This window comes from Henckelia pumila, chromosome 3, assembly GCF_033568475.1.
Source record: "Henckelia pumila isolate YLH828 chromosome 3, ASM3356847v2, whole genome shotgun sequence".
NCBI classification, from domain to species: Eukaryota; Viridiplantae; Streptophyta; class Magnoliopsida; order Lamiales; family Gesneriaceae; genus Henckelia; species Henckelia pumila.
Genome location: NC_133122.1, coordinates 149,785,834 through 149,807,538, shown reverse-complemented (window position 1 = coordinate 149,807,538; position 21,705 = coordinate 149,785,834). Strand labels below are relative to the sequence as shown.

The window sequence follows — 21,705 nt, the reverse complement described above, 5'->3', positions numbered from 1 at the left end:
GAAATCTTCAAGAGGCTTTATCAAATCCCGAGGCTCCTTTTTGAAAGGAAGCCATACAAAATGAAATAGATTCCATTATGCATAATCATACGTGGGAGTTGGTTGATCTCCCTCCGGGATGTAAATATTTAGGATCCAAGTGGATTCTTAAAAGAAAATACAAAGAAGATGGATCTATAGATAAATATAAAGCTCGACTCGTGGTTCAAGGTTTTAGACAAAAGGAGGGATATGATTTCTTCGATACCTACTCTCCGGTTTCTAGAATAACATCCATTCGTGTTCTCATAGCTATTGCAGCTTTGCATGATCTTGAGATACATCAAATGGATGTTAAAACAACGTTTTTGAATGGAAAGTTGGATGAAGAAATATATATAAAACAACCAGAAGGGTTTATTGTACCCGGAAAAGAAGGAAATGTGTGTAAACTTGTCAAGTCGTTGTATGGACTCAAACAAGCACCTAAACAGTGGCATCAAAAGTTTGACACTGCAATGTTATCAAATGGTTTCACAATAAATGAATGTGACAAATGTGTCTATATTAAAGGTACTACAAATGCATATGTAATTGTTTGCCTTTATGTAGATGATATGTTAATCATGGGAAGCAACCATGAATTAATTGTGAAAACTAAGAAGATGTTGCGACAACATTTTGATATGAAGGATTTGGGATTGTGTGATATAATTCTAGGGATTAAAGTCTCTAGACTTCCTGCTGGAATTATGTTATCCCAAACTCATTATGTAGAAAAGGTTCTTGAACGATTTAATGCCACAAATCGTCCTCCGGCTAGAACACCTATGGAATTGGGTACACATTTAGCCAAAAATAGAGGAGAACCTGTTTTACAAGTGGAATATGCAAGGGTGATATGAAGTTTAATGTACTTAACTAACTGTACCCGTCCTGATCTTGCATATACTGTAAACAAACTGAGTCGGTTCACAAGTAATCCAAGTGAGGATCATTGGAAAGCATTAATGAGAGTGCTTGGATATTTGAAATACACTTCGAGTTATGGAATAGTGTATACAAAATATCCTGCAGTCCTAGAAGGATATTGTGATGCAAATTGGATTTCTGACACGAAAGACTCCAAGTCTACGAGTGGATATGTGTTCACAATCGGTGGAGGAGCGGTGTCATGGAGATCCTCTAAACAAACTTGTATAGCTCGGTCGACTATGGAGTCCGAGTTCATTGCTCTAGATAAAGCTGGAGAAGAAGCCGAGTGGCTTCGTAACTTTCTAGAAGATATTCCATGTTGGAATAAACCGGTGTCTTTCATTACGATTCATTGTGACAGTCAGTCAGCAATAGGAATATCACAAAGTAGTATGTACAATGGTAAATCTCGACATATTCGTCGGAGACATAATACCATAAGACAATTGATCTCGAATGGGGTTATTTCGGTTGACTATGTGAAATCAAAGGAAAACCTTGCGGATCTGCTTACAAAAAGTATAAATAGAGATCAAATGTACAAACTACTTTGAGGAATGAGTTTAAAATTCACAAATTAAAATATTTATAGCGGTAACCCAACCTTGAGAATTGGAGATCCCAAGACCTTGGTTCAATGGGAAAACTAAGTTATAAATGTTAGTTTGAGTACTTGGAATAATTACTCACTCATTCCTGTAATATCCAAGTATAAATGACCTGCAAAATGTGGTGAGGTTAAGTTTTCTTTTAATGATTCCCATACCTATGAGGTGGAGTAACGCAGGATACTCTTGATAGGAGATCACCTATATAAGTGCAAAGTATTGGCCGCTTTGATTGCAACACTTATGAATCTAAGATACGGTCCAGGGCCAAAATGGACACAATGTGAGAACAAAATAAGTAAGAGTATTGTTATGTAAGTACTATTGTCTTGGTTTACATAAACGGTTGACTAGTTTAAGACATCGCGTCACTATGCAACTAGTAAATTCGATAGTATTTTACTAAGATAGGTTCAAAGCCACAAGCTACCTATCCTGATGTAACAATATCTCATAAAGACTTTCTAGTGAGAATGATAATGTAAGTGAAATTCATTCATGTGGGGGATTGTTGGAAATTATTGAATGAATAAATGGGCTTGAAAGCCTTGTACCAAAAGTTTGTAAGAAAGAAAAATGAGCTTGAAAGCTTGTCTCAAAAGTTTGAATTGCTTGTCTCAAAAATTTGAATTGTGGTGAATAATTTGGAGGGAAACAATATCCCACATTGGAAGATTTCCAATGTATTGTTTACATTATATAGTCCAACTTTGGACTATGGGATTGGGCCCTTAGGGCACCTATATTTTGTAAAGGGGCAAGACGCCAATGGATGCAACTAACACACGCGCACGCGCGCGGCCGACCGGCTCGGAGCGGTGCGGAGTGGCGAGGCGAGGTCTTCTGATCCGATTATCCTTTTTGGATAAAATTTATTTAAAATAATATTTTATTATTTTATTGAGTGCGCCCGAGCGGTAAATTATTATCGCTCGAGCGCAGCACCTCACATGCGGGACAGAAACTTGGCAATTACCGCTCGAGCGCAGCACCTCACATGCGGGACAGAAACTTGGCAGAAGTTGGGCGCCCGAGCGGTAATAAATTACCGCTCGAGCGCATCATTCAAAGTGGCTTGCGCTCGGGCAGTAAAATATTACCGCCCGCGCGCGACACCAAAAGTGCGAGACAGAAGGTTGGCTAAAAGTTGGCCGCTCGAGCGGTAGAATATTACCGCCCGAGCGCACCTTCTGTGCTCTGAAAAGTCACGACTCTTTCTGGGCTTTTTCTGTCATGGGTTGCATCCTTACGCCTTAAAACGTGTTGTTTCATGTATAAGACTATATATACGTTGGTTATAACACAGAAAAGATAGATAGAAACATCTGATAACGTATACATCAGATTTCTGATTTCTGAAATATCTCTCCCTCACTTTCTCAAAGAAAAATTGAAAAACTTATTTTCGTTCGCTGAAGTTCGTGATTTTTGTAGTGCTGCTATATCACGATCGTTAGTCGTTGTATCTTAGAGACGATTGCCGCCAACGTTGAGCACTGTTAACGGACAATTTCGTCTTGCGAATAGAGAGATTCTCTCGCCTCGACTAGTTGCTGTTGCCGTTGCTGCTGTTGTTGTACACGTTTTCAGAATTCGAAGTACACCCTATTAACAAAATATTATTTTTTTATTTCATTTAATAATTAGTTTTAAAAATAATATAATTTCACAAAAATATAAAAAATTTCAAATACACATAATTAAAATTTAAATTACACATAATTTTAAAAACGTAACATAATAATCCAATAAACACACACAAATAAAAAAACACATAAATTTTAAATGACAAATGATTTAAAAATGGACGAGTTATTCATCTCCGTGTAAACTCTAAATATTTTTTTACATTATTTACTTTTTCAATTTATTTAATTTTTAAAATAAAAATCATTTTTAAGAATTAAAATAATGGTTGAAATGATATGACCATTTCAAACAGTAAGATAATTTCAACTTTTCTTTTTATTTATTTTTTAATAATTAAAAAGAGATTGGTGGGCTTCGTTGGCCTGAGGTCTCCGCACGGGGTCCATTACGTCCTCGCACACACAGATAACATCAGCGTGCGGACGAGGATGATTTGGGCCGATGAAGTTGGGCTTCCTCGCTCAATTTCATCGGTCGATGTACATGCTCTGATGAACAATAATTATATTCAAGTTCAGGACCCTCATGAAAAATGGAACGATTTTGGGGATATGTTTTTATGTTTGAGTTCAAGGGAAAGTATGAGATGTTATACTCTTCTAACCAGCTCTCATGACGACGATGCGATGATGATGAAGCAAATCTCATTCAGATCCAACCGATCGGCCACCATAATAATGACGTGTTTTCATATTTTGTTTATTAAACAATGAATTATTAACGTTTGTATTGTTTAAATAATGCATATATATGTGTGTGCGTAATTGTATTTTTATATCAATATTATTTAAGTAAATTTGAAGATTTTTTTTATCAACTTAACGGGTATTCGAAGCAGTGATTGAGACGAAGTTGGAGATATAATCCACCGAGACTGCGGGGACGAGGACAAGGACAAGGACGACAAACCCACCCCATTGAATTGTCATTGCTAGATTTTTTGAAGCGAGGATTAGAGGTGATAAAATAGGCTAGATCCATCGGGTTGACCCGTCCTGCCATACAGAATATGTGGGTTGGGTTGATAATTTTTCAACCCTGCCCGCCTAATGGTGGATTACGGGTCGGCCCTACAAATACAGTCAAATTACATGTAAGCCCGCCGGATTGGTCCGTCTCATCACCTAAAATAAGTGGGTTGAGTTGGTGTTTTTCCAATCAGCCTAAAAGATAGGCCGCCTCGTCTAATGATGGATTGCGACGAATTCTGAATTGGTCCGTCCCGCTAGCCTATTTACACATCTAACGGGGATGGGTATATAATCTCAGTTGAATTGGAGATGAGAAATTCCCAATTAGATAGAACAAAAAATTGATGTTAGAATATTTTTTCAGAATATTTTCAGAAATTTTGTTGCCGATGACGAATAAAGCTCTTCGGAAACATCACGACTGTTCGCGAGTGGATGCTTTGGTTCATGAACGGATACATTGTTTGACTAAGAGTCACACTCGTTCAGATACGTCTTTTCATTCTCTATAAATAGAGGTGCATCATCAGATTCAAATGTCTTGAATTAGATTATTATCTCCATTGTATATTGAGAGAGATCTTAAAAACATCTCTTAAAAGATAGCGTTTAAAACGTGCCTTGGAGTTCATCATTAAATCCTTTCTAAATTTACGAAATTCTTCAACAATTGAGACTGAGAGTGAATCTCCTATTAGAAAGACAGAAATTGAATGAAGATGAGTTTTGTGGAATTGTCATTCTAATTTACGTTTTTGTCTATGCTACTGCTCGGATGGGAATCCAATGGACCCGATCTCTTGCACATCAATTGATTTGATTTGCTCGGGTGATTGGGTCCGTTGATGCTGGTAGACAGGGTAGTGCCCGTCTGCCAGCATAGACCGACCCACATAGGGCGGATTCAGAATATAAGGTTTGAGGGGCCGTATATTAAGTGGCTACAATGTGTGGCGGTGTCGGAGCTACCAATTTTCAGCGATAACTATTATTTTCTCTCTTTTGACTTGTAGTATATGCTTTATTTTTCTTAAAATTTTATGTTTGAGTGTGACATATATATAAAGAAGAATAATTGAGAAATTTTTGTTCAAGGTCTTTTTATTTATTTGTTTTGGGCTCAAGGATTTATTTACACATCTTTAATTTTTTTAATTAGATCAGTTTTAATGATTAAACAATAATGTTTATTATTAAGCCTTATTTAAATTGAAGTATTTTTTTTCATGTATTGACGTTAGTTCCTATAAAACTAAAAGTTTACTTTTAATTAAAGTTTTATTTTAACTCACTTTTATAGTAGTGAAAAAGGTCTAAAAAATTAGTTTAAAAAATATACTTCACAACTTTAAATTATATTTTAAAAATAAAATATAAATGACCCAAAAAATTATGATTTTAATTAAGTTCAAATTTGATTTTGCTAATAATGACATATTTGAGTGTGACATATATATATAAAGAAGAATAATTGAGAAATTTTTGTTCAAGGTCCACACAAATATGTAATTATTAGCGAAATCAAATTTGAACTTAATAAAAATCCTAATTTTTGTGTCATTTTATATTTTATTTTTAAAATATAATTTAAAGTTGTGAAATATATTTTTTAAACTAATTTTTTAGACATTTTTCAATACTATAAAAGTGAGTTAAAATAAAACTTTAATTAAAAGTAAACTTTTAGTTTTATAGGAACTAACGTCAATACATGAAAAAAAATACTTCAATTTAAATAAGGCTTAATAATAGACATTATTGGTTAATCATTAAAACTGACCCAATTAAAAAAATTAAAGATGTGTAAATAAATCCTTGAGCTCAAAACAAATAAATAAAAAATTTGAAATTTGCAGGATTCGAACCGTGGTCTCCAAAACTTTGGATAAAAGCCAATGCAATCTAGGCTAAATGCTTAACATTAGATTTGATTGATAACTAAAATATATTTACACATTAAATAAAATTGATATATACTAATAATTATTTTTTAAAATTTTCGGTGTCCTCATGTAGATCCGCCTCTGGACCCATATAAAATATAAACGAAAAACGAAACATTACTTAAAGGGTGTTTGGGAGAGCTTAAAAGCTCTTGCAAACAGCTTATAAGCTGTTTTAAAGCTTTTAAGCTTTCAAATTTTGTTCGGCAAAAATTTTTAAAAACAGCTTATAAGCTGTCAAAATAAGCTGTTTGACAGCTTATTAGCTGTTTTTAAAAAATTAAGGAGGGAGGTACTTTTTCAAAAAGATCTTATTTTAATATTATATCTCTCTAAAATATCCTTGAATATTTTCATAAATCTTCATTATATCCTCCACTCATTAAATATTAAATATTATTTTTAAAAAAATTACAAATCACATAAATTTTTCTAAAGTAAAATATTAAAACAATTTTATTTTTTAATATATGTTTATTCTAAAACTATTTTCGTATGTGTATAACTAAAAATTTTATTTTCATAGAATTATACTTTTTTTGGTAATTTTGACAATAAAAAGATCTTATAATACCAAACATATCAAAATCTTTAAGTTGTTTAAAATAAGTTTACCCAAACACTTATAAGTTCTTTTTAATAAGCTTAGCCAAACACCCTCTTAATTAGAAAACATGAGGTAAAAAGTACTTTTCAAAAAAAAAAAAACTTGAGGTAAAAAGTAAATAAAACGGAATAAAATTTATGATTTATTTCATTAATAATATTTTTAATTTTTTTGTGATTTTACCATCGTTTATAGTTCTGGATACTGCAAATTACATCGTAAGTTGGTGAGGGATTAGCATTTTAATTAATTTACCAAAAAAGGAACCATCAAAAGATATCATTGAAGATTTATATCACAAAAAGTTAAATTGGAATGCATATAACAAAAAATAAGTGTGAATAACACTCTTCATAAAACAATTTACAAGTACATTATTGAAATTTATATTATTATTTTATAAAGGCATCATGGATGTGAGTTATTCGCATTTCAAACACACGGTTTATCAATCAAAATGCAACTTTTTTTTAAAAGTAAAACTTTTAATAATGATATGAATAATTAATGACAAAATTTATCAATCAAGAAGGAAAATTCTGCTCCCAAACAAAAGAGACATGGAAGAAATAATGATAAAATCAAGAAGTGAGCAACCGCATTTGCCGTATGACGCACATGATTTATCTTTGCTGCTTGGCGACTTTCAAGTGATGTCCAAATTTCGGTTGCAATAGCTCTGGTGTAGCTATAATCTTCTAATGGGTGAGTAATTTCTTGCACCGTCAGAAGAAAATCGATAATAATTTCGTGGATTTCCAAGCCATGCTCTTGAACCACTCGCAAGTCGCAATCCTTCACGAGTTGCAGCTAGTTCCGTATAGACAACCGATTGTGGCTTATTGATTTTCCGGCCAAAAGCAACCACCTGTTGTCCCTCATGTCCTCTAACCACTCTACTAACCACATAGCTACTTGTGCTTTCGTTATATGATGCATCCTCCTCTAGTCTCAGATGATTAATCGAGTAGCTAGGTTCCATCCGTTTTGAGAAACATTTAGTTGGCTGCCATGGATAATGTTTAGAGCCCTGCGAGCTTCCTGGAATTCCCGTAACATAGGAATACTCTAGTTTGCATATGTTGTCCTCTTCCAGCGGAGGGGAGATTTGTACATGCAACTTTATATCACTCTCTTGTACGAAACCATCATGTATTTGGTTGGAATAGGGGCAATTTGCTCAAAAATTCCCAAATGCAAACATGTTTTGTTTTGGGGTCCCTAGTCATAAAATGTTGTACAAAACAATATAAGATGTGGTGCAAAACCATACAAGATGTGGTACAAATTAACAAAAATTGTGATACAAAAAAGTGGCTAGGGAATGCAGATCAAAACATGTTTGTATTGGGGATTTTTGAGTAATTTGCACTTGAAATAGACCAATCTATTAATTATGCTCTACTATAAAAACAAATTTAAAAATTGATAACCAAGGTTAGATGTAAACTATCTCACAAGGAAAATCGAGAAAATAGACCAGGTCAATTTGTTTGTTTGTTTCTTTTTTAGGTACCGTTTGGTAGGTATGATGAGATAAATAATACATAGATAAATAATATAATGTAATAAAAAATAAATAAATAATGATAGTAAATATATTATTTTATTTGATTGATATTATAGTTTATTTGATTTGATTGATTCTATTTTATATAAAAATGATAAATTATTATTTTGTCTTTTTAACAATAACTAAAATATGAATAATATTATTTATATGAAGTAATATATTAATTTAAATTAAATGATTTGATTGATATAAGATAAAATAATGATTAGATTGATGTAAAATAAATAATTAACAGATAAATAAATAATATATCGAAAACATGCGAGATTGGATAAGACGAGTTAATATAGGCTAATATAGACTACCAAACTGAGCATATCATAGAAATGACTTATTTGAAATACAACTATATCAGATTATTATTTTTTCAAATCAATAGTTTATAGAGGTTTGATACAAAAAATACAAAAGAAATCTATTTTCATGAGAATCCTTCCCAACAAATTGAAATTGAAAATGCTCAAAAACCCCAACTGCTCCAATGGCGATTCAAAGAACCCATCAGAAAGCAAAATCAGCAAAGCCCAGATCTCCAATCCTCGTATTCACAGCTTCAATCGCGTGCATTGCGTTGTTGTACCTTGCTTCATCTCTACTCTCCACTAATGGGTTCTCCTTCTCCTCTTCAAGAACCTCGCAGAACATTGCAAATAACCCCAATGATCGTCACAGTATGCACGATAAATACTTGTACTGGGGAAGCAGAATCGATTGCCCTGGAAAACACTGCGACACTTGTGCGGGTTTGGGTCATCAGGAATCCAGTCTGAGGTGTGCAATTGAAGAAGCCTTGTTTCTGAAAAGGTATGTAATGCAATATCCATCACTTCTTTAATCTTCTATGGTTATGTGGCTCCAATATTGAATCTTTATTTTATTTATTTTTTAATCTGGAATGGAGGGTACTGCAGTTGATTATAAATTTTCTGATTGTTTTGTACAAGTAAACTGGTCATAGCGCTTGAAACTTTATCGTAGGTATGCTGTGAAACTTGGGATATTTGCTAATTCTTGGAAGTTTTGTTTGTTAATGCATTGAAACTCGATCATTTTTTTCTGCAAATCCGGCAGTATGGAAATTTGAATTTTGATCGGGGATTGAATGGAAGGAGGCTTTGAAGGGTAATTAAATTATAGTTTGTTTTTTTTCTGAGCATATAATTAAATTATAGTTATTCGGGTGGATGTTAGAAATTCATTTTATATTCCAATGTCGTGGTATTTGTGATTTTCGAGTTCAATCCATTATCCACAATTGGCTGCTAATTTGTGCTTTGGAAACAAGAGAAAATCGCGATTTTGGCTTCATCTCCTCCATTTCTTTTTTAGACGAAATGAAATGTGTTGGACTAAGATCATGGTTTGTTAAGATTCATATATCAGACATTAGGCCGTCACATGTGTAACAGTTAGATTTTATACAACTTACTGCAAACTGATTCGCCTATTTCAATTTTAATTTCTGCACTTGCTTTATGTTTTTGCAGAATTATTTATCTTTGCACGTTTCTGCTCCTGGTTGCAGGACTTTTGTAATGCCTTCTAGGATGTGTATAAATCCAGTACACAACAAGAAAGGGATTCTTCATCAGTCCGGAATTATGGTTGCAGAGGACAAGTGAGTTTTTTTTTTTCCCTATTCTGCTACAGATACTATGTTGTGCCGAGGGTAGTTACACAGTTCTGAAGTGGAGGTTGTGCGTTGAAATTGTTGTCGAGTATTTTGATCTGATTTTTTAGAGTAATGTTGGTTCAGATATCATTTATGGGACTGGTAAGGACGTCTTTAATTGGATGCATTTTTATATTTTCCACTCTCTGAAGCGAACACAGGCAAGATCCTTGTTATTTTATTTGAAAGTAAATTATTTTTGTTTGGGCTTTTAAATAATTCAGGAAAACAAATTGACTAAATTTGTTAGCCGAGATAGAAAAAATACAAGGACTTGGCATTGTTTTATAGTGTCCACTGGCTGTTTTAAATGATTTATCATGATTTGTTTTCGTTTGCTAGGTGGGATGCTAACACATGTGCTATTGACTCTTTGTACGATTTGGATCTTATATCCGTTACAGTGCCTGTGATTTTGGATAATTCAAAATCTTGGCATCATGTTCTTACAACGAGCATGAAATTGGGTTCCAGAGGGATAGCACATGTACAAGGAGTCAGCCGGACTGATCTCAGAGACAAAAGTTTGTATTCAAATCTTTTGCTCGTAAATCGATCTGCAAATCCTTTGTCATGGCAAGTATGCTACTTATAGTTTCATCTATCTACATTCTTCTTTGCCTATTGTTTGGCCTTTTGGCTGATTAAATTGACAAGTACTTAATCCAGCTATAAAAACTCAAATTTTCAAGCCATACTGGAAAAACTGTGTGGCATCAACCCATGTTTCCTTCCATACCTGGATCAGTTCTTGAATCTTGGTAGCTTTCGTGTAGGTATTAATCATGATACTAATTCAGGTTCATGGAGTGCAAGGATCGGACTAATCACAGTTCTGTTTTGCTGCCATATTCATTTCTTCCTTCAATGGCAGCAAAAAAGCTACGAGATGCAGCTGAAAAGGTAATTAAAAGCCATAGTGATTTTTCTGTCTATCGACTTTGTGGACGCCAATTTCTTTAATTTTCTATGGAAGCGGAAAAATGTTGAATAAACATCATAAAATGTGCCAGATATTGCGAGGAAAATTGCCTGTCCCAGAGAAGAAAATAAATCAAGATCCACTCAAGTAATATTGGTAGCTAGATACTCAAAAACCTGCTCCATGATTCAGATTATGTTCTGCTGTCAATATAGCCTTGTGTCAGTCACTAATCAGGATGTTACAATTCTGCTCGTTATGTTACATTTATTTACGTTTTTGTCAGGTGATTTTACTATTAAGATGTTTTATACTTCATGCTATCAACTTTGGGATGCATGTTCATGCAGATCAAGTCCCTTCTTGGAGACTACGATGCTATCCATGTTCGCCGAGGTGATATATTGAAAACTAGAAAGGACAGATTTGGGATTGAGAGGACCTTACATCCCCATATCGACAGAGATACACGTCCCGAGTTTATCCTTTGTCGAATTGCGAAATGGGTTCCTGTTGGACGAACCCTTTTCATCGCCTCCAATGAAAGGACTCCGGGCTTCTTTTCTCCTTTGGCTGTGAGGTTTGTGACTTGAACGACTTTTTGTTTGTTTGTTTTTTTGTTCAAGGAAAAAGAAGAATAATGTTGTTGGATTTTTAATTTTGAATAAGCACTATAAAATGTGAACTCAGAATTCAAAAAGTATGGTTTTAGAGCTTTAACCTCAGCTGCTAGAAAAATAAAATAAAATAAAAATCAGTGTCTCTCTGCAGGTACAAATTGGCATATTCATCAAATTATAGCAGCCTGTTAGATCCATTGATTGAGAACAATTACCAATTGTTTATGGTGGAAAGGATCGTCCTAATGGGAGCTAAAATGAACATTAAAACATATAAAGAAGATGATTCAGATCTCAGCCTCACAGACGATCCGAAAAAGAACACAAAGTTGTGGCAAATTCCTGTTTATACAAAGGATGGAGAGGAATGCTGATTCTCCTTGTTAGCAGATTGCAGATTTTCTCTGATTGGTTTGCTTTTGCCGGTTTTTGACATCTCACGGCGCATTGAAAGGAGATTGCTACTGCTATAAATGATCCAAAAATCACGACAATACGGTAGTTCTTTGTAAATCACGACTTGGAAGGCAGAGATGACGTACTTCTTGGGGTGCTGCTGCCTTTTAAGGGAATTGTATCAGCTAAGAATGTGCATGTTTCATTTTTGTTTTCCAATTCTTTGCTTCTGAGGCGCCATCAACTAATGAATTTTCGATGAATATAATACTTTATATTTTCAAGATTGAACTAGAAATTCAATGAGCCAATCCAATATTTTGCTACTGAACTGACATCAACAATAAAATTTATTGCGTCAGACTAGGATGACACACTCTCCCCCTCTTCAGCCAAAAATAAAAGATGAAATTTAATATAACTCAGATTAATTTCATTTAATCACCCCGGAATCGATTAATCTTTGACCTGCCCCTTCCTAAAGTAGCCAAATTTACATTTTGAACTAGTACAAGAACTCTCATTATTCCAAGGTGCAATCTGGCCAAAGGTGTTTCCATTTTTCAATCTCTTCCTTCTTGCAAAGCTTCCTAATTCCGCCATAGAACCCGACCGCCTGATCACCTGTCTCCATATGATCTTTCCTAAAAATCGACACCTTCCTCCATCGCGATTCAAGACTATATTGCTTGAACTCTAAGACCACGATATCTGTAAACACAAGATCGTCATGTATAAAACAAGGAGAAAGATTCAATGTTTTATGTGGTGTATAATGAACTCATAATCTATTTAGTATGTACATCGAATCTTTTTCCTAAAGTTCATGCATACACTTTTTCTTGGTGCAGATATAACATATTTATGTTGTGGCTAAAAATTACACTGGACCCATTATTATTGAATGCAAGTTTGTCCAACCATTGGCTACGCAAAGTCATGGCTGGAGGATTTGAAAAGCACCGAGACTTCCAAGGTGGACCAATGGACCACTTTGCCACCGCCATGAGAGGACCTACCTACGATAGAGCTGTCAAAATGGTTTGTTTCCGTCGGGTGAATCCGACCCGCCAAATAGGTGGTTTTTCCATCATACCCAAATGTTGGCTGACTTGGCCTGCCAAATGGTGGGTTGAGGTGGGCTGAGGGTTGGTGCGCCCCACCAGCTTGTTTTAATAGTGTATGGCTTTTCGTAAAGTAATTTTAAAATTATATAATTTTTTTTAGCAATTCAGAATCTTTCCCCTTATAGCATTGCTTTAGCTATATATGATTATATTCCAAGGTCTAAATTTGTAATCAAATCAAATCGATTGTCCGTAAAATCGTTAACTAACTGGACCGAAAAAAATTGATCTTAAAGTCATGCATGCACATCACTCGGTCCATTTGATCTCGACGATTTTTTTTATAGAGCCTAGGTTTCTACTATCTACGAAAAATTGGAGGATAAATGATTTCCATTTTTGAAGAGAAAAGAGCACATGAAAAGAAGACATAAATCAATGAGTTGCAAGCAAGAAGTGTGAGGCTATTACCATTGATGTGACATTGGCAATGAGATTCATTATTGTAAGCAGTGCAGGATTCAATATGGCCAACCACCCCATACCACCAACCTGTGAATGTTCAGAAAAAATTAACAAAAAAAATAAAATACATACAAAATGCTCCATTAATGAATACAGTTGGGATGTCAAATTTTCAAAATCCCATGTTAAAATTTCCACTGGTCATCAGTAAGGGGGCCACCTTTATTGTTTTCTGCTAACCATAGGTTTTTTTTACAAAGAAATTATTTTTCCATTAAAGGTTGACAACAAGATTTGGCCCTCCAAGGATTTTGAATCTTCTTTCTTAAATAGGTCGCCTGATATTACCATTTTACGAGTTTAGTTCAATCTACCTCGTGCATTGCCCCTCAGATTGTCTTAAAAGTTTTTTATTGTATGGTGTCGAGTGTGGATTCTACATGTTTGGGTCGATGGTAGTAAGTCGATCGGTAAAAGGGAACCTATGAAATCAAAGAACCATTGTTTAAATCCATTCGAAAAGTCAGTAATTCAATCAAAGGAACCTATGAAATTAAAGAATAAACAAGACAGGAGCTTGAACTCGAGTGGACAAAATCCTAAACTCAAGTCGCCGGCTCGATTCAACTTACACCTCTAGATTTGGAGGTGAAAATGATGTTCTGTTTCGCATATAAAATAAACATGAACTTGATTAAATGTTTTGTCAATTGCCTTCTCTTCTAAATTTGTATCATTTGGGACAGAAAAACAAAGAAATTTAACTTGAATGAAAAGAATTACCATAAGGGAACTCTTTGTTTTTTCTCCACTGAATCTCAACATGATCATCTGGTTTAAGTTCATCTAAACATGTAGAGACATGAGTAGCATTCGAAGGAGTATCAACACTTGGTGCTCTTATCCTATCCCACTCTATATCTTCCTCTATCATACTCTTCCCACGAGATGGATACCTACAATATCAATTTATTGCAACTTCAAATCGAAAAAGAGTTCAAAGTGCTCTCGAACACAAATGTCGTTTGAAACTGTGCTTGACTTTAAAAAGACCATACGACCAAACTTATGCAGGGGTGACAGAAATAGATATTGTAGCAACATAATCCAAACATCATATTTCGATATTGATTTCGTCACGCTGCTTGGAAGGGCAATGTTTATTCATACCTGGCAACAAAATTGTCGCTTGTGGAGTCATAGCTTAGTTTTGCATCATAGCATGAAAGCACAAATCCAATATGCCCATTCTGCACCTTCAAAAGATCAAGAAATCAAAAATAAAATACGATTTCTTTTTTTAAAAAAAATATAACTTCGGACCCATCCACTAAATCACTGCTTCTAATGCCAACCAGTTAAAAGATCAATAACATTTTCCCACAACAACGATTTCTGCAGTATCAAGAAACTTATTTGAGTACTAAAAAATATACCTCTCGGTTAAAGACCTGCGCTGGGAACCAAAACTTTCCAGATTCAAGAGCAAGATAGAAAGGCAATACAGAATTTACTGGTAAAAAGCATCTTGAAACACAATCCGTTTCTTTCGTCTGCACATTTTTCAAGAAAATGCTGGAAAAGAACTGCAAAAATCCTCTTTTCTGAACTCTGGAATTCAAGAATTTTGGTACCCTTCTTGAAGCAACATAGCATTGCCATTCTCCGTAGGTAGAATCCCCAGAAACTGCACCCCATTTCTGCTTAAAATGCTTCTCCCAAAAATGGTCACTCGTACATTTTTCTCTCAAAAACCAGCAAACCCTTGCCATGCTACACAGTTCAGAAGGATTAAGCTTGTCAAGAATGGAGTCTAAAGCCAAATCAGGCAAATCCAGTAAAGAGAACTCTTTTTTCTCTTCAAGAATCTCTATTTTTGGCCTCATAATCTCGTGGGTGCAAGGAAACGTTTTAGGGATTTTGAAAGAAGGGGTAAAAAACATTCCTTTGGTAAATAATGGCACAACAATGCTGCATAAAAACGTGGAAAATGCCCATATTCTCGAGTGAATCTTCGAAAGGAGAAGAAAAGAGAAGCAAGAAATAAAGAAAAGCAGCATTTTTAAGTCAGCTTAGCCCAAAGGAAGTCAAGTTCACGAAACAACCCAAGTTTACATGTGGAAACAGCTGCAGAAAGCAAGAAAAGCTGATTTTGCAGATGAAAATCTGCATGAAGAAAAAAGCAAGAAACAAGGAATATATTAATAACTTTAGAGGGGTGATTGTTTTTTTTCAGATTTATATGTATAAATTGGCGGAGCAATCGAGTGGGATAGTAACTTATAAAAAGCTATTTATTTATTTAATAGAGAAAGAGACTCAAATGGACAACTAAAACTACAAGTTTTGATTGTTGGGAGTTACAACGCCCTGAACAAGAAACCATTGTTCATTTGCTGCTCCTTAATTGATTCGTCACCTAAACTCATTGAATTGCCACCGCCATTGGATTCTTCTCTATTATTCTTATTAATTACTCCTCTATCTGTCTCGTTCGGTTTACATTTGTTTTCGCACACATTTATTAAATATTTGGAAAAGTAAATTATGTACATCAACTTTTTTCATTTTCTCTTCATTTAACCAGAGTTTTTAAATAAAATAAAATAATTATACAAAGACACCGTTCTGTTCACGGTATTACTAATATATGTATAACTCATCTTATCTCATCCCACGTTCTTCTCATCATATTATTTATCTATATATTAACTATTTATTTTAGATCAATCAAATTATTAATTATTTATCTCACATCATTCAAATCATTGAATTCAAATTACTATATTACCATTTATAAATAATATAATTTTTATTTTATTTATTATTAAAAGGACAAAATAGTCATTTAACATTTTCATATAAAATTTATTCAATCAAATCAAATAAATCATAATCTATCAATCAAATTCAATACAATTTTAACTATCATTTCTTATTTATTTTTATTACATTATACTACTTATCTATATATTACTTATATCATACCTCAAATCAAACGGTGCCAAATAGTTAATATATTGATTGATGAGTAACATTCTTGTGAGACAATCAACCATATCCATATTTATAATAATAAGTAATACTTTTGACATAAAATATAATACTTTTTAATGGATAATCCATATAAGAGACCAGTCTCAAAAAATGATCTTTGAGACCGTCTCATAGGAGTATTTGTCTTGATTTAATAGGGATAATTGTTAAAAGAATAAAAAATATACATTAAATGTAGAAACTAGACTATATATAGAGAATGTTTCTTGTGAGACGGTCTCACGGTCTACAATAAAAAATAATAATTTTGACATAAAAAATAATATTTTTTCATGGGTGACTCAAATATAAGATCCGTACAAAATTGACCCATGAAACCGTCTCACAAGAGCTTTTGTGCTATATAATTGAAACGATTGAAAAATGAAATGTAACCTAAATGAGTGGGACGAAAGAAATACAATATATATAATTTGATGTTTTTCCGGCTTTTGTGTTATTGTAATCATATATTTATTTTTAATAAGACGAGGACACATGGCCGCTAGACAATCGCTATGTAACAAACTCTGTTTAGAAATGTGCTGCTAGAGAGAATCAAACTGCAAGTCGTTATTCAAATGTTCATCACTCTACCAACTCGAATAACCTGGAGCCAAGCTAATTCTAATCGTTAATATTGCTGCGCTTGGTACTTCTCGTCACCTCTAATTTCCTTGATGATTGATTTTTTTCTTTAAAAAATATGTTGAAAATAGAATTGAAATCTGATGCTTAAAGGTAGTTTACTTCGGCATGATTAAAAATATTACAAAATCTAGTCCAACTCTATCAAATCTTTTGGTAACTACAAGGTGAGATATCTTGGTGTACACAAAAAGACCAATTAAGATTATAAAAAAATGCATTATCAATTTGGAGTCTCTTTTCCTTCCTTGTTTATCTTCAGAAATGAAACTATACTATCAAAAGTTATAATATAAAATTGGATAATCCAAGGTTTCGATTGTACTTGTACTTATAAAACGTTTTTCTAAAAATATTTTTTAAAATATTTCAAAAGTTGTTTTAAGAATAAATATGTATTTGAAGTTTGGACAACTATTCTATAAAACATTTTAACATTTCAAAAGTAGTGTACTAGTGTTGTTCATCTTTACTTTTCAAGTTTCATTCTAAAAACATCTAAAAATATATCAAGCGTGCTTTAAAAACTATATTTGGATAATACTTTTTAAAAATATTTTTCAAAAATATTTTACTAACATTTTATCCAAACATATAATTAAGTTTTTTTCATTTATAAAACATTAAATATTTTTTTAAAGTACATGTCCAAACGAAACCAAAAAATTTGACAGGTTCTATATTACCGATTGATGGCCAAATAACGTTTGAAATATTTTTATTATTTTTTGATGTGGTAACCCACAACCATTATTTTTTGTAACGCATTGAATAAATTTTTGAATTAACGCAGTAGCCGTAAACTATATTAGCTAGATAAATCACATTAAGCTCCATGTGCGACAAGATCGTCCTAGAAAATGTTGGTAACAAATATCAAACTCCTAACAATTGATCAAACAGTCACTTAATCGGACACCTCGCTCGTGGGCTCTGAAATTCTTTTCTTTATTTTTTTTTTGGTAACGGATATCGAACTCCTAACAATTGATCAAATAGTCACTTACTCGAACACCTCGCTCATGGGCTCTGGGAATCTTTTCTTCTTTTTTTTTTTTTTTTGCGACAAGCTATTCTTTGCAATTAATGATAATCGAACCCACAACATTGTATCTGATATTAATTATAGACAGAGCGTTTGTCATTTCATTAAAAGCTATAGCTGGTGCTAATTGTGCAACTCAAATATTTTAAACGGCACAACAACCCAAACGTCATGGTTCGATTGCTAGAAAAATTATGGCACTCCAACAAATTTTGATGATACTACAATATTGGAGCAATTAATAAATATGTGTTTTATATTAAATTCCAATTGCTTATGAAATATATCGGGAACATATCTAGTTAGTAATTAGACGAGAATTTGGTACCGGTTATTGGTTTTGAAACTAGTTTGCTTTTAGGTTACGACAAGTATTGTTTGGATAATCTTATCATTTTGTCAATTAGATAATTTCTAGCAATAGACAGACAAATAATAATAATAATAATAATAATAATAATAATAATAATAATAATAATAATAATAATAATAATAATAATAATAAAAAGGTGTAAAGCGTGTCAAGTTCTTGAAATTTAGAATTACTATTATTTATTTTTAGAAATGAAATTTAGAATTATTGTTTATTGATGAAACATGAGTATTTGGTTGAACTACCAATAATTAAAATGTTCAAGTTAACCTAATTACCGATAAGTATAACGTTTCAAATTCAAAAACAACGCATCTATTTTATATGAGGAGACAATCTAATTTTACGGACTTAGTTAATTTTAACACCTCTATTTTGATCAGAGCCAATATCCATCATCAACATTTGGTGAATAAGTAAATTTTCGAAAAAGCATAAAATTTAATTGTTATTTTTAAAAATATAAGGTACCGTTTGGTTTGAGGTATGATATAAATAATATATAGATAAGTAGTATAATGTAATAAAAATAAATAAGAAATGATAGTTAAAATAGTATTATATTTGATTGATAGATTATGATTTATTTGATTTGATTGATTAAAAATGTTAAATGACTATTTTGTCCTTTTAACAATAAATAAAATAAAAAATTATATTATTTTTAAGGGGTAAAATAGTAATTTGAATTCAATGATTTGATTGATGCGAGATAAATAATTATGATTTGATTGATGTAAAATAAATAGTTAATATATAGATAAATAATATGATTAAAAGAACGTGAGATAAGATGGGATGAGTTATACATATATTAATAATATGGTGAATAGAACGGTGCCTAAATTTATTTTACATCCACTGTCCGGTTATATAAATTGTCACAAGTGAAAATGGGAATTAGTCGGTATTTATTACTTCCCAAAAGAGTTGCAACTTGCTAAGCATCAACTCTCTCTCTCTCTCTCCCCTTTTGACTTCTAAGCGTCAACTTCAAATTAAGCGGAGTATATAAAAATTTGAGGAATAAAAGTAAACTTTTTAGAGTTTAAAAAAAGAAGTTCTTTTTCTCACCGGTAATCCTTGTGAAGATGTCACGTGGCATAGACACTGTAATTTGTAAACACACAAATTGAATTTTTTTAAAAAAAACAATATATGATTATTCTAGGTAAGGTATTTGATAACCTATTATGAAAATTAAAATATCGACTAAGTTCTCAAAAAATATCGATTAAGTAAACTTAGAGGAGGATTGATTAAATTTATTAAAAATAGCTTATAAGGTTCTAAATCTTATAAGTTGTTTTAAAAATTTATAAGTTATAGAACTTATTTTAAAAATAAGCAGAATTTGGATGAAATTGTTTTAAAAAATTTAAAAACGTTGATATATTTGTTATTATAAAATCTTTTTATTATCAAAATTATCAAAAAATATATAATTCCATGAAGGTAATGTAACTATACGAAAATAGTTGTGTAATAAATCTATACTAAAAAAAATAAAACTATTTTGTATTTTAATTTAGAAAAGTTGATACTATTTGGAAAAGTATTTAAAATAATATTTAATATGTTGAGTGCATGATAAGGATTTATAAAAATATGCAATGGTATTTTGGAGAAATAAAATGTTAAAATAATTTTTTTTAAAAAAAAATTAAGGTCACACTACTTTTTTAAAAACAACTTATAAACTATTTGGAAAAAAAAAAATCAAACTGATTTTACCAGCTTATAAGCTGTTTGTGGAGCTTTTAATCTTGAATCGAACACCCTCTTATTCTACAATAAATCAATAACATTTGTAGTATTAATCAACATCATCTTTTTATTCTGATTATATTGCAATTAAAATAAATTCTAATCATTAATACTTAATATATTGGTAAAATCGATTTAATTTTCATTTAGATGGACGGATTATGGGATGAATTTGATTTGAGAATGAATTAAGAGTGTGTTTGGCTAAACTTATTAAAAATAGCTAATAAAATTTGATTTCAGAGCTTATAAACTATCAGGAGTAGGACTTATTTTAAAAAAATTAAAATATTTGGATAAACTTATTTTAAACGAGTTAAAGATGTTGATATGCTTGATATTATAAGATATTTTATTGACAAAATTAGCAAAAAAAAATATAATGTTATGAAGATAATGTAACAAATTATACATATACGAAAATAATTTTATAATGGACCTATATTTAAAAAAATAAAACTATTTAATATTTCAATTAGAAAAATTTTATGTTATTTAGAAATTTTTTAAAATTAATATTTAATATTTGGGTGGGGAATTGCACGGATATTTTGGAGAAATAGAATGTTAAAATAAGATTTTTTTTTAAAAAATAAAATCGCCCTTATTTTTTTAAAACAGCTTATAATCTGTCAAACAACTTATTTTGACAGCTTATCAGCTGTTTGGAAAAATTTTACCAGATAAATTTTAACAACTTATAAGCTCCAAAACAGTTTATAAGCGGTTTTAAAGAGGTTATAAGCTCAGCAAAACACCCTCTAAAGAATGCATTTGTAATGACATCTATCTTGGATGCATTTAAAATCCATCATAATTATCGTATATCTAACATAACAAATTGTTGGATTTAAATTTCACCTGACATGCAATTGTTCAACAATCAAATGAATTTGAAATATATGACTCAAATCCTTTGACACATGTGCGTCTTAAGGTTGTGCTTATATGATTTTTTATTATTATTACTCAAGCGACATATTTGATTGAAAAATTGATTTGAGTGATGTGTTTGATTGATGTATTTCACATCTATCACAATTATTATTACATATACATGAATTAACAAGTGAGTGGATTTCAATTTCATCTAATCTAAATTCATCCAAACAATCAACTGGATTTGAAATCCACGACTTTAAATCTCCTTGATCCAAAGACACCCAAAATGTTCCTAAAGAATGGATGCTAGTGAAGTTTAAGAGACAGTTAGCAATGCTAATCCCTCTTACATGTTGATTAACAATTTGATATTAAGAATTCGTGGGGTCGGTGGAAGTAAAGATCTTCAACTAATTGTCTTGAATCAGACGTGGTCGGGTAGGGTCAACTTTGCTTCGGTAAAACGACTGTACAAAAATGAGAAAATGGTCAGAGGGATTTTAGAC

The 21,705-nt window shown here is 32.1% G+C and overlaps 2 protein-coding genes across 4 annotated transcripts; one reads left to right on the top strand and one right to left on the bottom strand.

Annotated features, from left to right (window-relative positions):
- The first annotated feature begins 8,714 nt into the window (after positions 1-8,714).
- On the top strand, positions 8,715-12,158 carry LOC140887678 (uncharacterized). 2 transcript variants are annotated; one of them, XM_073295099.1, is made up of 6 exons: positions 8,715-9,110; positions 9,832-9,924; positions 10,321-10,554; positions 10,779-10,881; positions 10,992-11,047; positions 11,251-11,448. In XM_073295099.1, the coding sequence occupies exons 1-6, from the start codon at positions 8,788-8,790 to the stop codon at positions 11,306-11,308; spliced, it is 867 nt and encodes a 288-aa protein (XP_073151200.1). In that variant the 5' UTR covers positions 8,715-8,787; the 3' UTR covers positions 11,309-11,448. The 2 variants fall into 2 exon arrangements, with proteins under 2 accessions (XP_073151200.1, XP_073151199.1); XM_073295098.1 differs by lacking the exon at positions 10,992-11,047 and adding an exon at positions 11,672-12,158 and having other exon boundaries at positions 8,717-9,110; positions 11,251-11,480.
- Positions 12,159-12,281: 123 nt separating this feature from the next.
- On the bottom strand, positions 12,282-15,844 carry LOC140887679 (F-box protein At2g26850-like). 2 transcript variants are annotated; one of them, XM_073295100.1, is made up of 5 exons: positions 14,885-15,844; positions 14,619-14,704; positions 14,232-14,404; positions 13,455-13,535; positions 12,282-12,627 (listed from the first exon to the last, which is right to left on the bottom strand). In XM_073295100.1, the coding sequence occupies exons 1-5, from the start codon at positions 15,506-15,508 to the stop codon at positions 12,440-12,442; spliced, it is 1,152 nt and encodes a 383-aa protein (XP_073151201.1). In that variant the 5' UTR covers positions 15,509-15,844; the 3' UTR covers positions 12,282-12,439. The 2 variants fall into 2 exon arrangements, with proteins under 2 accessions (XP_073151201.1, XP_073151202.1); XM_073295101.1 differs by having other exon boundaries at positions 14,619-14,698.
- Between the last annotated feature and the right edge of the window lie 5,861 nt (positions 15,845-21,705).

Bases quoted from the DNA above. Each gene is read 5' to 3' on its own strand.
- LOC140887679 (XM_073295100.1), bottom strand. From the start codon at position 15,508: ATGCTGCTTTTCTTTATTTCTTGCTTCTCTTTTCTTCTCCTTTCGAAG. The intron at 14,405-14,618 runs GTATGAATAAAC...TTGATATTGTAG, and splicing joins AGCGACAATTTTGTTGCCAG to GTATCCATCTCGTGGGAAGA. The intron at 12,628-13,454 runs GTAATAGCCTCA...TTGTGTTTACAG, and splicing joins TTGCCAATGTCACATCAATG to ATATCGTGGTCTTAGAGTTC.
- LOC140887678 (XM_073295098.1), top strand. From the start codon at position 8,788: ATGGCGATTCAAAGAACCCATCAGAAAGCAAAATCAGCAAAGCCCAGA. The intron at 9,111-9,831 runs GTATGTAATGCA...TCCTGGTTGCAG, and splicing joins GAAGCCTTGTTTCTGAAAAG to GACTTTTGTAATGCCTTCTA. The intron at 10,555-10,778 runs GCAAGTATGCTA...ATACTAATTCAG, and splicing joins TCTGCAAATCCTTTGTCATG to GTTCATGGAGTGCAAGGATC.